This window comes from Crocuta crocuta, unplaced genomic scaffold, assembly GCF_008692635.1.
Source record: "Crocuta crocuta isolate KB4526 unplaced genomic scaffold, BGI_CrCroc_1.0 scaffold262, whole genome shotgun sequence".
NCBI lineage: Eukaryota > Metazoa > Chordata > Mammalia > Carnivora > Hyaenidae > Crocuta > Crocuta crocuta.
In genome coordinates this window covers 211540-224921 of record NW_027528869.1, presented here as the reverse complement: position 1 = coordinate 224921, position 13382 = coordinate 211540, and the positions used below count along the sequence as shown (strand labels likewise).

Below are 13382 nucleotides of genomic sequence, written 5' to 3'. Positions count from 1 at the left end.
TTAAAAATTATTGTACAGAGTTATATTTATCTTAGCTGTGGTATTATGTCCCTTTACAGAGGGCAGAAACTCAATTGTTAGCTCAATTTAGAGGAAACTAAACCCTGACTAGAAAGAATCACTGCTCATGAAACTCATATAAAACTGAATAGTAAGACAGTCTGATGTTCTGCTTTTGATCAAAATTGGTTTTGCTCCCCTGTTAAGACATGCTTGGAAAGTAAATTAGGTAACCTAAAGTTTACTTAAATGAGCAATTAAAATGAATAACCTTAAAGAAGTGATTACTTCACATGAATTCTTGTTACACCTAATCTTAAAAATTCATAATAAATGAAAATTCCTTTCACCTTTACATAATCTCCTCTCCAAAAAATAATAGAATTTTACTGACCTTGTATCTTGTTAATATCTCAAATCTGATAGATAACCATTTATTACATTGTAAATGATCTATTTTCTGAATGAATATAAGGAAGTTTCTTACAAATTTAAGTAAATGAGGACCTAGTTAATATCAGCCTCATGAATCTTCTAATGGTACTTTTGTTTCTATTCAAGGTATCATATTTGTGCCTCTAGTAATTAGTAGTCCCAAGGTTAGCAGAATCACTAGAGAGCGGCTCCTGCTTTATTATTGGCAGGAATTATGTATATATTTCAAGAAAATCAGGTCATTGGAAAGTACAATAACCTGGCTTGTGGAAAATTCAAAATAAGTTGTAGTTCTTCTGTCACATATGACATTTCAGTCTGTAAATATCACATGACAGTCAGAAAATATGGGTAGCCCTCACCTCATTGAGGAATGTGTCACTGAGCATGAAATGCCAATAACTATATCCCAGGAGAATGTTTAAACAGTTTCAGACAACATCACAGGGAAGAAATGCCAAGATTTGTGGAACATATTTGTCCATTGATCTTTGCCTGGGTTCCAGGCCCTGAAAAGGTATTAAGCATAAATTCTCTAGAGGCTGAGATCCCTATTTGGACCTATTATACTAAAAAAAAAATTTTAAGTCAGCACAAAAATATACTTGTTCTTTTACACAATGATGTTTACTCTTAAAGAGGCATATGATTTTGAGGGTTTTTTTAGTATTGAAAATGAACTTGTACTTATTCAAATATATTCATAATTAGTTAAATGAGCCTTACTTTTTAAAAATCATTATATTTTAGTAACTTTCATGTAGAAAATTTGAAAGACTTAAAAAAATTAAGCTTAAAAAGGTTGTCATCCATGAAATTTAGTATTAATATTCAGATATGTGGTATTAATATTTTTATTTTTCTCATCTTTTTATCAAGCCTATGGAGAAATATGCACATTTTTATGTACATGCTGGTATTATACTGCATACATTTTTCATAATATTTTCATATTATTAAATATTCTTTTAACATTTTTAGACTATATGTATTCTACCATATGGTCATAGCTTTAGTTAACTTTCTATTTTTAGACACTTATGTTATTTCCACTTACATATATTCTTATATATATCTCTCTGATTATCTTTTTGGGATGAATTCTCAAAAGTAAATAGATCAAGGAATAATCACATTAAAAAAATTTTTTTAATACATGTTGCTATACATTGCCAGTAATATACTAAGGGGCACATTTCCCAGGAGCTTCCCTAACACTGCCAATGTCTCTTTTAATGTGGCCAACTCTTCCCAAAATAATCAAATGAAAGCTATCTTTGGATATGCTTCACTGTTGTTCAGCCTTAGTCACATCTCAGGGTGTCATGTGGTTAGTTTCTTAGCAATTTCTCCTTCATTTCTTTCTAAACTAAATACAACATAGTGAATAAAAAGATCCATTCCTTTCCATTAATGTGTAAAAATGTTCTTTCCAGCATTTTTACATATTAATACAAATATATAATTTTTCCTTTGGAGTGTGTAGATGTTACTAGTGTTTGTTCTCCTATTTCTGAAAAAGTTTGAAAAAAATCCTTCTTTATTACCTTCATATTTGTTTTTTTTGTTTTGTTTTTTTTTCCTCTCTCACTCTTTTGACTGAGAAAACAAATTTTAAAATCCTGGAACTTGTATAAGAGATATTTTTGAATTAAATCTATTGCTACCAATGTAAATTATTTCAGAGAACAGCAAGATAAATGGGCTCAATAGTATGATTTTTTGCATTATTACCATCACAATCAATGCATTTTTATTAATGACCCAACATGTATGGAGCATGGTGCTAAATCCTACGGATGAAAAAAAGGAGGAAGGAACAATTCTTATCTTCAGTTGATTTATTCACTAGTTGAGAATGATGGTGCATATATAAAAAAGATAAATTCTAATAAACACTAGCATACCCAGTTGCCCAATGAAGTCAGCCAGTCAGTGCCCTTAGAGTTCAGAAAAGAGATTAGTAAACTTTAGGGTAGTCACCTTTAAGAGGATTTGACCACATTTTGAAGGAGAATTCAAATTTTGAGAAGAGAAGCTGTTCCAAGGGGGGGTTACAGTGCTCACAAAGGTGAGAATGCACATGACATTTTCAGAGTAAAAATAACCTGTGAGTCAGCCAGAGCAGTTTATTCAGTCTTAGAGTAGGATAAAAATCTTATGTTTGGCTAGCCGTGGCTATCTAGATTAGCAGTATGGGCCTAAGAGAGGCCCATTGGAAATAGAAAATAATTTAATGTTTTATAAGAAGTGAATTTAGAAACAATTTGGGGGGAGGCGCCCTGGGTGGTTCAGTTGGTTGAGCATCTGACTTTGGTTCAGGTCACGATCTATAGGTTCATGAGTTCAAGCCCCACATCAGGCTCAACCTCATTGCTGTCAGCCTGTCAGCGCGGAGCCTGCTTTGGATCCTCTGTCCCCCTCTCTCTGCCCCTCTCCCACTTGTACTCTCCCCAAAATAAATAGACATTTAAAAAAGAAATAAGTTAGGGAAATTTATAAGGTATTACTATGAAAAATATTAGTACCAACATGAGATAATTATGGCCTAGACTAGCTAGTTCCAAAAGAAACTAAAAACAGGCATAATGCTAGAGTCACGAGGATAGAAAAGTCAACCAAACTTGGCAACTGATTATATATAAAGATGAGACTACTAGGAACTTTTTATTCAACTGTACTTGTATCAGGGATTTATAATGAATGAGCCTGCCCTCAGCCAAGTACATAATATAGAACCCCACTGAGAAGAGTTTCATAAACTCTACAGGAGCCTACGAAGTAGTTGAAACAACTTTCCAGGTAAATCAGCCCTTGAGTTTTGACTTCAAAGATGAATTGAATTTTGCCCGATGGAAAAGGGGTGGAAATTCAATGAAGAGGGCAAAAGAGAAGGAAAATATGACTCAAAACTTTAGATCTACATGATTGAAGACAGATAATAACACAGACCATAATAGAAAAGTATAGTAGTAGAGATGTTTTAGTTGGAAAGATAATTTTGTTTAGACATTCTTCAAAAAAATATGTAGAGCGTGTTCACCAATCTGGAGGCATTTGGGACATCTCCGTGAGCAAAACAGGAAAAAATTTCTGCTTTCATGGAGTTTACATTCTAGTATATGGAAATAAATACACAATAGTGTTCACCAAGGAGTTTTCTTTCATTGTGATGTTTGTTTCTAATATTTCTTTCGCTGCTTTCATTAGTATCAATAATATAAAATACACACACAAAAAAAGCATAGGTGACTAGTATCTAACTTAAGCCATCACTTAGGCAGCAAAATGTTCCAAGTAACTCTTTTCTCCAAGACTTCAAACTGTCCTCAAACTGACCTTGATGTCTACAAGCTTCAGACAAATGGCTTAGTAATTGAGAGCAATAAATTAGAATCAATCACATTTAGTTAGGAGAAAGTAGTCTAAGTGTGCTAAAACAAGCTGACCTTCTCCTAGCTTTGCATTTTTATTACACTTTCTGCTCTTCACCTGAGCTTGATGTTATGCTGGGATCTTCTGACCTTAGCAATACTTCAGGAGATGTATCTGGACTACAATTCTTACTAGGTCTTACTGCTAGATCCTTCAAAGGGAGAAAATTATAGGAAAAGTATTTGCAGGTCAGAAATAAGGGTTTTGAGTGACTAACCTTGGAAGTGAAATTTTTGTTGGAATTAAAATGCTCAGTTTAACTTAAGAAAAACTATGTAAAACATTACATTTATGCATTACATTTCAAACTGCTATCAAGGACAGTCGAAAGATAGTAAGCCAGTGGTGTTTCTTGACACTGTAGCTGCATAGTATTCATTTCACCCTTCAATAACCTAATATGCTGAAAAGAGACTGGACATTAAAGACTTTAAAAGTTTCCTGATGGGGCACCTGAGTGGCTCAGTTGGTTAAGCATCCGACTTCGGCTCAGGTCATGATCTCACGGTTTGTGAGCCTGAGCCCTGTATCAGGCTCTGTGCTAACAGCTCAGAGCCTGAAGCCTGCTTCAGAGTCTGTGTCGCCCTCTCTCTCTGCCCCTCCCATGCTCACCCTCCATCTCTCTCTATCTCTCAAAAATAAATAAACCTTAAAATTTTTTTAAATAAATAAATAAATAAAAGGTTTCCTGATCTCCATAGTATTGGGAGCCAATCTTCAGAACTCTGTCCTGATGGTTGAAAGAATTCAGTTTGTTTCCATACAAAAAGATTTTTGGCTTTTATTTGTTTATTTATGACCTTGTTTTTTCAGTCAATTACTGTAAGTAGTTCCTTCAAGTTTTAAATTATGCATATTGATTTTTTTCCAAAAAACATATTAATTTAAAATTAATTTTTCTCACCAAAACCCCAGTTATATCTAATCATGTCAAAGCAGTATGTCAAAATCATATCAAAATGGTATGGTGCCAAAAGTTATCTCCAGGCACTTCCCAGGAGCTTGGAGATAATTGAATCTAATTCTTCTGATAGAACACGATAATGGCAGTCTGAGGAGCCCATTTGAGGATTAATTGTTTTGGGAATAGATTTTCAAATGCTAAATACTTTCATAAATTAAGTTCAGTAACAAACATTTATTAAGTGTCTAATGGGTGCTTAATCTTATAACAGATAAAAGCAGTCCAAAAATGAATAAGGCACAGTTTACCCTCAAGAACTTCATATCCTAGTAATATTTAGTCTTATTAAATTATTGTTGTTTATTTATTGTAAGGTACTTTAGATTTATGGTTTTTCATTATGACCTGGCCAAAACTCATTTAAATATATTATATACTATTTTTAATTATATAAGCCATCAGGTCTCCGGCTGGTAATAATTTACTTAACAAAATGTATGGCAAAGATTTTCGTACACTTCAGAAAAGATTTTAGTTATCCTACAATCCTTTATAGACAAGAAAGCTAGCAATTTTGACTTAAATCCAAGTTTCCAAGAATATCTAGTTGAAAGGGCATTTTACTGCAGTTCACACGAGAGTGCAGAATGTGGAAGAATAATAATTTGGTGCTAATAATCATCTTAATTGATTGTGAGATTATTATTTTATCTTACGTGCTGGGGGTGGAATTCATTCTCTTTTCTCCCTGACATTGATCATGAATTATTCCATACAATTAATAGCATAACAGATATGTATACTTTGTATTAGTTTTCCAGATCAAGAAATTCGTACAGTGGCAGTTCAACAATTAGACAACCTCTTGAATGATGAACTACTAGAATATCTCCCACAACTAGTTCAGGTAAGAACAGCAGAGCTGCCAAAGGATTCCAGAATTTTAACTAATAATTTTCTAAAAAGAGTTTCCAGGGCACCTGAGTGGCTCAGTCAGTTAAGTGCCCAACTTCATCTCAGGTCATGATCTCACGGTTCATGATTTCAAGCCCCACATCGAGCTCTGTGCTGACAGCTCAGAGCCTGTATCCTGCTTTGGATTCTATGTCTCCCTCTCTCTCTGCCCCTTTCCACTTATGCTCTGTCTGCCTTTGGGTCAAAAATGAATAAACATTAAAAAAAATTTTTTTAAGTATTTCCAATAAGTCAGCAATACCCAGGAGCTAAACTACAGTTCATGTGTCAATATGAGTAACATAGAAATTCTTTAGCCAAAATTGGTAGTTACAAAAAAGTGTCTAAAAGACATAAAAAAATTTTTTTTAAAGAACTTCACTTATTAATTAGAACTAGGGGGAAGAAATGGAAATGCTGGCGATGAAATCTTTTCATCTATGTAGAACAATTAAAAAGTAATCAAATAATGTTATGTGAAAAATAGTCTTTTACTAGGCAGCTCCTCATAATATATGTGTTTCTTGCCTTTCCCGTAGGATGTTCTAACATTGATTATAAATCTATAAAAGTAGTTTTATAAGATAATACCCTAATTCTGCCAACAGATACTACATTTTAGCTATAACATTAAATATGAGAATGTTGGAGTAATTTCAGAAAATAATATAAATTTATATAGAAATATGAACAAAGACTGATTTAGTCCGAATATTTTAAATTATAAACAACTGTACATCTTACAAATGACCATGTAATACCCTAACTAAAAAACAGAATTTTTTTTCCAAGTTGACTATGAAATGAGGGCTGAACAGGTAATTCAAATATAGTGGTCTTTATATTTTTCACTTTTTGGTTTTGCTTTTGTAACTCAGATGTGTTCTTATCTGAAAGGTCAGGTTGTAATTACAAGCTGTTTTAAATGCCAAGTGCCTCAGCTTCTGAACATTTAGGACAGAGAACTTTGAAAGTAATGGGCAAACATGTGTCAGTGACTCGAATACCATATTGCTTTCCACATGGAATATACACTTCTCTGAAGGACTCCTAGAGAGAGAGCTGGTTTAGAAATAGTTGTACCAGGTTTGAGTGGCTGAAGCAAGATGGGTCAAAGTCAGAGTGGTGGTCATGGCCAGAGAGGTGGCAAGAAGGATGACAAGGACAAGAAAAAGAAATACGAACCTCCTGTACCAACTAGAGTGGGGAAAAAGAAGAAGAAAACAAAGGGACCAAATGCTGCCAGCAAGCTGCCACTGGTGACACCTCACACTCAGTGCCGCTTAAAATTACTGAAGTTAGAGAGAATTAAAGACTACCTTCTCATGGAGGAAGAATTCATTAGAAATCAGGAACAAATGAAACCTTTAGAAGAAAAGCAAGAGGAGGAAAGATCAAAGGTGGATGATCTGAGGGGGACCCCAATGTCGGTAGGAACGTTGGAAGAGATAATTGATGACCATCATGCCATCGTGTCCACATCTGTGGGCTCAGAACACTACGTCAGCATTCTTTCCTTTGTAGACAAGGACCTGCTGGAACCAGGCTCTTCAGTCCTGCTCAACCACAAGGTACATGCCGTCGTAGGGGTGCTCATGGATGACACGGATCCCTTGGTCACAGTGATGAAGATAGAAAAGGCCCCCCAGGAAACTTATACTGATATTGGGGATTTGGACAACCAGATCCAGGAAATTAAGGAATTTGTGCAGCTCCCTCTCACTCATCCTGAATATTACGAAGAGATGCGTATAAAGCCCCCAAAAGGGGTCATTCTCTACGGACTACCTGGCACAGGTAAAACCTTATTAGCCAAAGCAGTAGCAAACCAAACCTCAGCCACTTTCCTAAGAGTGGTTGGCTCTGAACTTATTCAGAAGTACCTAGGTGATGAGCCCAAATTCGTTCGGGAATTGTTTTGAGTTGCAGAAGAACACGCACCGTCCATCATGTTTATTGATGAAATTGATGCCATTGGAACAAAAAGGTATAACTCAAATTCCGGTGGCAAAAGAGAAATTCAATGAACAATATTGGAACTGTTGAACCAGTTGGATGGATTTGATTCAAGGGGTGACGTGAAAGTTATCATGGCCACAAACCGAATAGAAACTTTGGATCCAGCACTTTGCAGACCAGGCCGCATTGACAGGAAAATTGAGTTCCCCTGCCCGATGAAAAGACTAAGAAGCACATCTTTCAGATCCACACAAGCAGGATGACGCTGGCCGATGACGTGACCCTGGATGACTTGATCATGGCTAAAGAAGACCTCTCTGGGGCCGACATCAAGGCAATCTGTACAGAAGCCGGTCTGATGGCCTTGAGAGAACGCAGGATAAAAGTAACAAATGAAGACTTTAAAAAATCTAAAGAAAATGTTCTTTATAAAAAACAAGAAGGCACCCCTGAGGGACTCTACCTGTAGCCACATTTGCCTTCAAGGAGATGGTCAGGAAGCTGCCAGAGGAACCTCATCCAGTTGATCTTTCTTAGCAAACCCCCCCATATCCCTTTCTGAGCCTGATGTATAGGGCGCCCCCCCAGGCTGCCTTCATGTGTCAGCCACGTGCAGTGTTCTCCCCTCAATAAAGCGACTCCCTCCTAAAAAAAAAAAAAAAAGTAGTTGTACCATATAGTTACTTCTCCCCATCCTTATAGTTGTGATTTTTCTATACTTGGCAGGATGGTGTAGTAAAAATAAAAATTAATCTAACTTTTGTAGGACCATTATTATCTCATGACTCATGAGTATAGGCAACATGCTCTACCTTACCCAAATTAAAAACATAAAATAACTTTTTACAAAATTTTTTGAAAATGGCATTCTGAATCAATCCACTAGGCACCAGGAATATAGCTGAGAGCCATAAGCCTGCAAATCCAAATTCATAAGACAAGGTGCAGACACAATCCAACATAGTACATGCACAGAAGTAAAATTAGGGAGCACTCAACTACTCCCTAATTAAAAATGAAGATTATAGAGGCACGTGGGTGGTTCAGCTGGTTAAGCGTCTAACTTCGACTCAGGTCATGATCTCACAGTTCATGGGTTTGAGCCCTGTGTCAGACTCCATGCTGTGTGGAACCTGCTGGGGATTTTTCTCTCCTCCTCACTCTCTGCTCCTCCCCTCCTTGTGCTCTCTCTGATCTCTAAATACATACATACATACATACATACATACATACATACTTTAAAAAATTAAAAAAATAAAAATAAAAAATAAATGAAGATTATAGGGGCACCGAACGGCTCAGTCAGTTGAGCATCCAACTTCAGCTCAAGTCATTATCTCACAGTTCATGAGTTCGAGCACCACATCTGGTTCGCTGCTGTCAGCCCGTCAATGCAGAGTCAGCTTCCCATCCTCTGTCCTCCTCTCTCTGCCCCTCCCTCGCTTGCACTCTCCCAAAAATAAATAAATATTTGAAAAAAAATGAAGATTATAAAATGTTTTGAGGTTGAAAGAAATAACTAGAAAAATAAATCAAGCTAGGAAGAATTTTCAAACCATGTGTTATAAAATTTGCCGTTCTACTCCCATGTTCTCTCCTGCCTTCAAAACTTTAAAAACATAAAAACTTTTGAAACATAAGATTTTCTACCCCATTGATTATTTTCTTGAAGAATGTTATTTTATGTATTATCTTGTTAGAATTATGCTGGATATATTAAAGCAGTAAGATACGACTGTAAGACCATAACAAACACAGAACATATTGTTCATAGGTAGAAAGCAATTAAGACACAGACCCAGAAGTTACTGCAAACCACAGGTCAACACCATGTGGGTAGGTTCCAAGAACACTTCATAATAATTCAGTGTGCACCAGAAAGATTGCCTGTCTCCTAGATGGTAAGGTAGGATTTAGGAGGAAATTGTACCAGTACACAGTGATGCTTCATAGTTTAGAAACAATGGAGCAATTTAAAGCAACAAGTAGTTCTGCATCAAGAAGAAATAATGGGGCAATCTAAAAAGAAAAGCCTGGAAGTAAATTCTAAGACACCTCTCTTGTTCATGTGCTTATCTGATATACTATTAGGGCATAAACACAACTTATGACCTTGTCATCCTAGTATTAGCAAGCAAGTGAAAGAAAGCCATAGCTGTAGTTTAAGACAACATACATTATGGTCTTTACACATTCAGACAGCATCTAGAGTTTATGCAAATTTGCTGAGATCATCTTTGGCACTCTTATACCTTAGGAATTTATCAACTTTCTCATCCTCAAGTATGGTCAGCATATTGAGGCATTTCTTCAGGTGTGTATGTGAATGCATGTTGTGCCCACTTTTATCTGCTGTCTGTACTATTGTATATAATCTGGCTTAAATTCTCTGTGTGAGTGTCCGTGCGTGTAAGACTTAAATGGCTATTGACCAGCTAAAGATAGAAGCCTTGCCTATTAAGCAGGGATGGAAATTTTTATCAAGAGAGCCTGGTTTTCATTTTCAAAACATATTCAGATTTCTAGGATGATGATGGGGCCCAGGTACTGCCTGCTGATAGTAAAGTCCCTGCCAGGTGGAGTTCTGAATTAGGTCCATAGGATATTAGGGGCTGCCATTGCTGTCTGTGTTTCCCACCAGGCTGGACATCCTAGAAAATACTAAAGAGCTGTTCACAGTGGAGATGAGACAAAGGATTGGGGGATGGATAGTTTAGGGTGGCAATAGTCAGCTTTGAAACCTCTAAGTAAAGTGTCAAGTTCTGTAGGTTAATATTGACATAAATATTGGTGATTTCAGTTAAGGCTTTGAACATGTATTAGTGTCATTCCTCAAAGAGGAGAAATATCTGTTGTTTAATAGTGCCATTTTTATATCTAGGACACTAATCATGACATTATTTAGTTTTGTACATTTCTGGATTCTTCTCTTAGGCATGGTTGAACTCCATCAACCATTTATTATCCTGTGATTCTAAAGCAGATATATGAAAGAGACTACACAAATCCAAATTGTGTGATGTGTGTGTTTTATGTTATTATACACCAGCTAATTAGGTTATCAAATATGATTTTAACATTTTGTTAAGACATTTATGCAGTTTCCCCTTGTCTCTTCTTAAGCCTCTTAAGCCCCTTTGTAGTCTGCTGTAATTTGGTTACTGAGAAGAGGAGTAAGTAATTATATCTCTTACTTCAGGCTGTCAAATTTGAATGGAACCTTGAAAGTCCTCTGGTACAACTCCTATTGCACCGTTCATTGCAAAGCACCCAGATTGCCCATCGTCTTTACTGGTAAGATTAAGTAAAATAGGACAGGATGCCTTTTTTTAAACTGTCAATTTCTCTCCATGGGGCTTTGGAAGAGGTGAAAGATTTCTTACCTTGTAATTGATATAAACCTCCACTTAAAACTCTGCCAAATTTGAGTGTTTGTCAAGGTTATTCTTATTTATGAGTATAATTTAACTGTCATCATCTTCAAAATCTTCTTTTGTACAGTTGCTCCTGTTTATATTCAATCGGAATTTGGAATTTGGATGATACCTTTCCTGTAGTTTTAAATCACCTGTGCTATTTGTGGTCATATCTATTCATTGAAGATTTCAGGATAAAATCTAGTTATAAGATAGTGGATGTTTGGGAAGAATGTGCGTTTTAAAAGTAATTTTTGTACAATTCAGTAGTAAATAGTGAAGGCTAATATATACTTGGTGTTGCAAATCCCTAGGGCAGTCAACTTTTCTCCAAACATAAACTTTGAATATTGTTAGTGGAGAAATAAAACTTAAGAGATTTCAGAATTTCTTCCATTATCACCTATTCTTGATCCTATTGAATATGATATTCATTAGAGGCCATACTTCCTACTTTTATTACTAAACTCGTGGATTCACCTTCATAAAACTTATAATTACAAATTAAGTAGATCTATCTTTTGTCCTCACATATGTATGGCAGACATCATTTACTAGCTTCAATTGCTAGTGAAGAACTTTAATTAGTAGAAAAAAAGTCTAACTTTTGAGTATGTTTTTCTTCAAGGAATGTTACTCATGTTGACATCACTTTTCCCATGAAAATAACTCAAACATTTCATAGCAAAGTAGAGATACAAGAAATTATCAGCCACCAATGTTTATTTTGATGTTCATTCTCATTTTAAATACCTAATATGAAAAGCAGAACATTTTCCTCTACAATGTCAGTACAGTGAGGCATCAGACGCATGACCAGCACTGAGCTGTTCACTGAATGAAGCTCTGAATGAAGTCTTATTCTCCCCAGGTTTTCAATGAGCTACTACCTAGCTAGGGAAAGTTCAGTGGAGACATTCGGTGGTCTGCTTTCATAGTAAAACTAGGACTCTGTCAAACTCAGTGGTTGTTTCCCTTAAAACTTCACTTTTTTTTCACTTTTCACTTTTTTTAACATGTATTTATGAAAATGAAAGTATATGAAAAAGTAACGTGACCTGGGAATGATCTAGATTTAAATATTTGAATGAAAATATAATAAATATATAGAAATATAATTTTAAAAATATCTTAAAAAATAGAATGAATTAAGGACTTCTTTACTATAGTAATGACTGTTGTAATACTTGTGCCACCATGGTAAGTCCTTCATTTGCTAAAGTAGAGTGTGAAAATTGGAGTCATTTGAAAGGCAACAGTGAATGCAAAGAAAGTTGTAAAATCAATGTCATACTTCCAAGTTCACAATAAATTTAATTATGTTACACTTTCCAAAGAATTGGGAGGAAGGTCTTTCTCTGTATAATTCTCACCCTAATGAAGAAAAGAAAGATAAACAACAAAGCACACTTTGCCTCTCACTGATTCAAAAAGAGAGTAAGATAGAAGAATAGAAAAGAATATAAATTATAAATGAAATGTTTGTTCTTGAGTGTTTATTTGTGAGAGTATGGGAAGAGGAAAACGAAAACAAGAAGGGAGATTTTAAAATCCCTGCATCTTTTGAAACCTTAAATTTAAAACATATCAGGAAAAATATCCTAAGCATGAAATAATATTAATTGTATTTAAAACATGTCCCAGAGTTTTAAAAAATGGCTTGAACCTAGCATCAAGTTTAGGGAATATTTGTACGTAGAGTGTTTGAGTTAAATGTTAAAGATGCAGCTCAGACCTTCCATGATACACCTAAACAATTAAAAAAAAGTAGAGATCCATATAATTTAATGATTCTTTTTTCACTTGGATGAGCTGTCCCTTCCTCAGAGTCAGTATGTTCAACACTGAACTCAACATCTTGCCCTGCTCACCCAGGGTTTGGACTTTTCCTGTTCCTCACTAACATGTCCAGTTGTTTATCAAGCCTTGTAACTCCATATCTCCTAAATAGCTCTACCACCTGACTTAAGCTAAGCATTTCTTTATTTAATGTAAAGAATTTAAAATATGTGTTGTTGTTGTTTAATTAGAGTATCAATATGCTATAGGATCTGTCATAAATTGTGCAGCAATACTGCCATCTTTCATACTCTTAAGTCTGAATGAATAAGCTCCAAGAGAAACCCAGTTTGAATCAAAATCTCTGTGGTGGGATGTATTTATAACATGATTCCCTTATAAATTGTTACTTAAGTCATATATTACAAAAATCTGAAAGTGTTCCCTTCAAAGTGAAGGAGAACACTTCCCTCCAAAGTGAGGGAAAGCCTGAGATGTAA

The 13382-nt window shown here is 35.3% G+C and overlaps 1 protein-coding gene and 1 pseudogene across 2 annotated transcripts in view; both read left to right on the top strand.

Moving 5' to 3' along the window:
• PIK3C2G (phosphatidylinositol-4-phosphate 3-kinase catalytic subunit type 2 gamma) overlaps positions 1-13382 on the top strand; it is a 326049-nt gene that overhangs the window by 123423 nt on the left and 189244 nt on the right. For both annotated transcript variants that reach the window (XM_077756378.1, XM_077756377.1), the window contains 2 exons: positions 5588-5681; positions 10887-10981. In XM_077756378.1, the coding sequence (XP_077612504.1) occupies positions 5588-5681; positions 10887-10981 (189 nt within the window). The remainder of the gene's footprint in view (positions 1-5587; positions 5682-10886; positions 10982-13382) is intronic.
• On the top strand, positions 6835-8229 carry LOC144225200 (26S proteasome regulatory subunit 4 pseudogene; annotated as a pseudogene).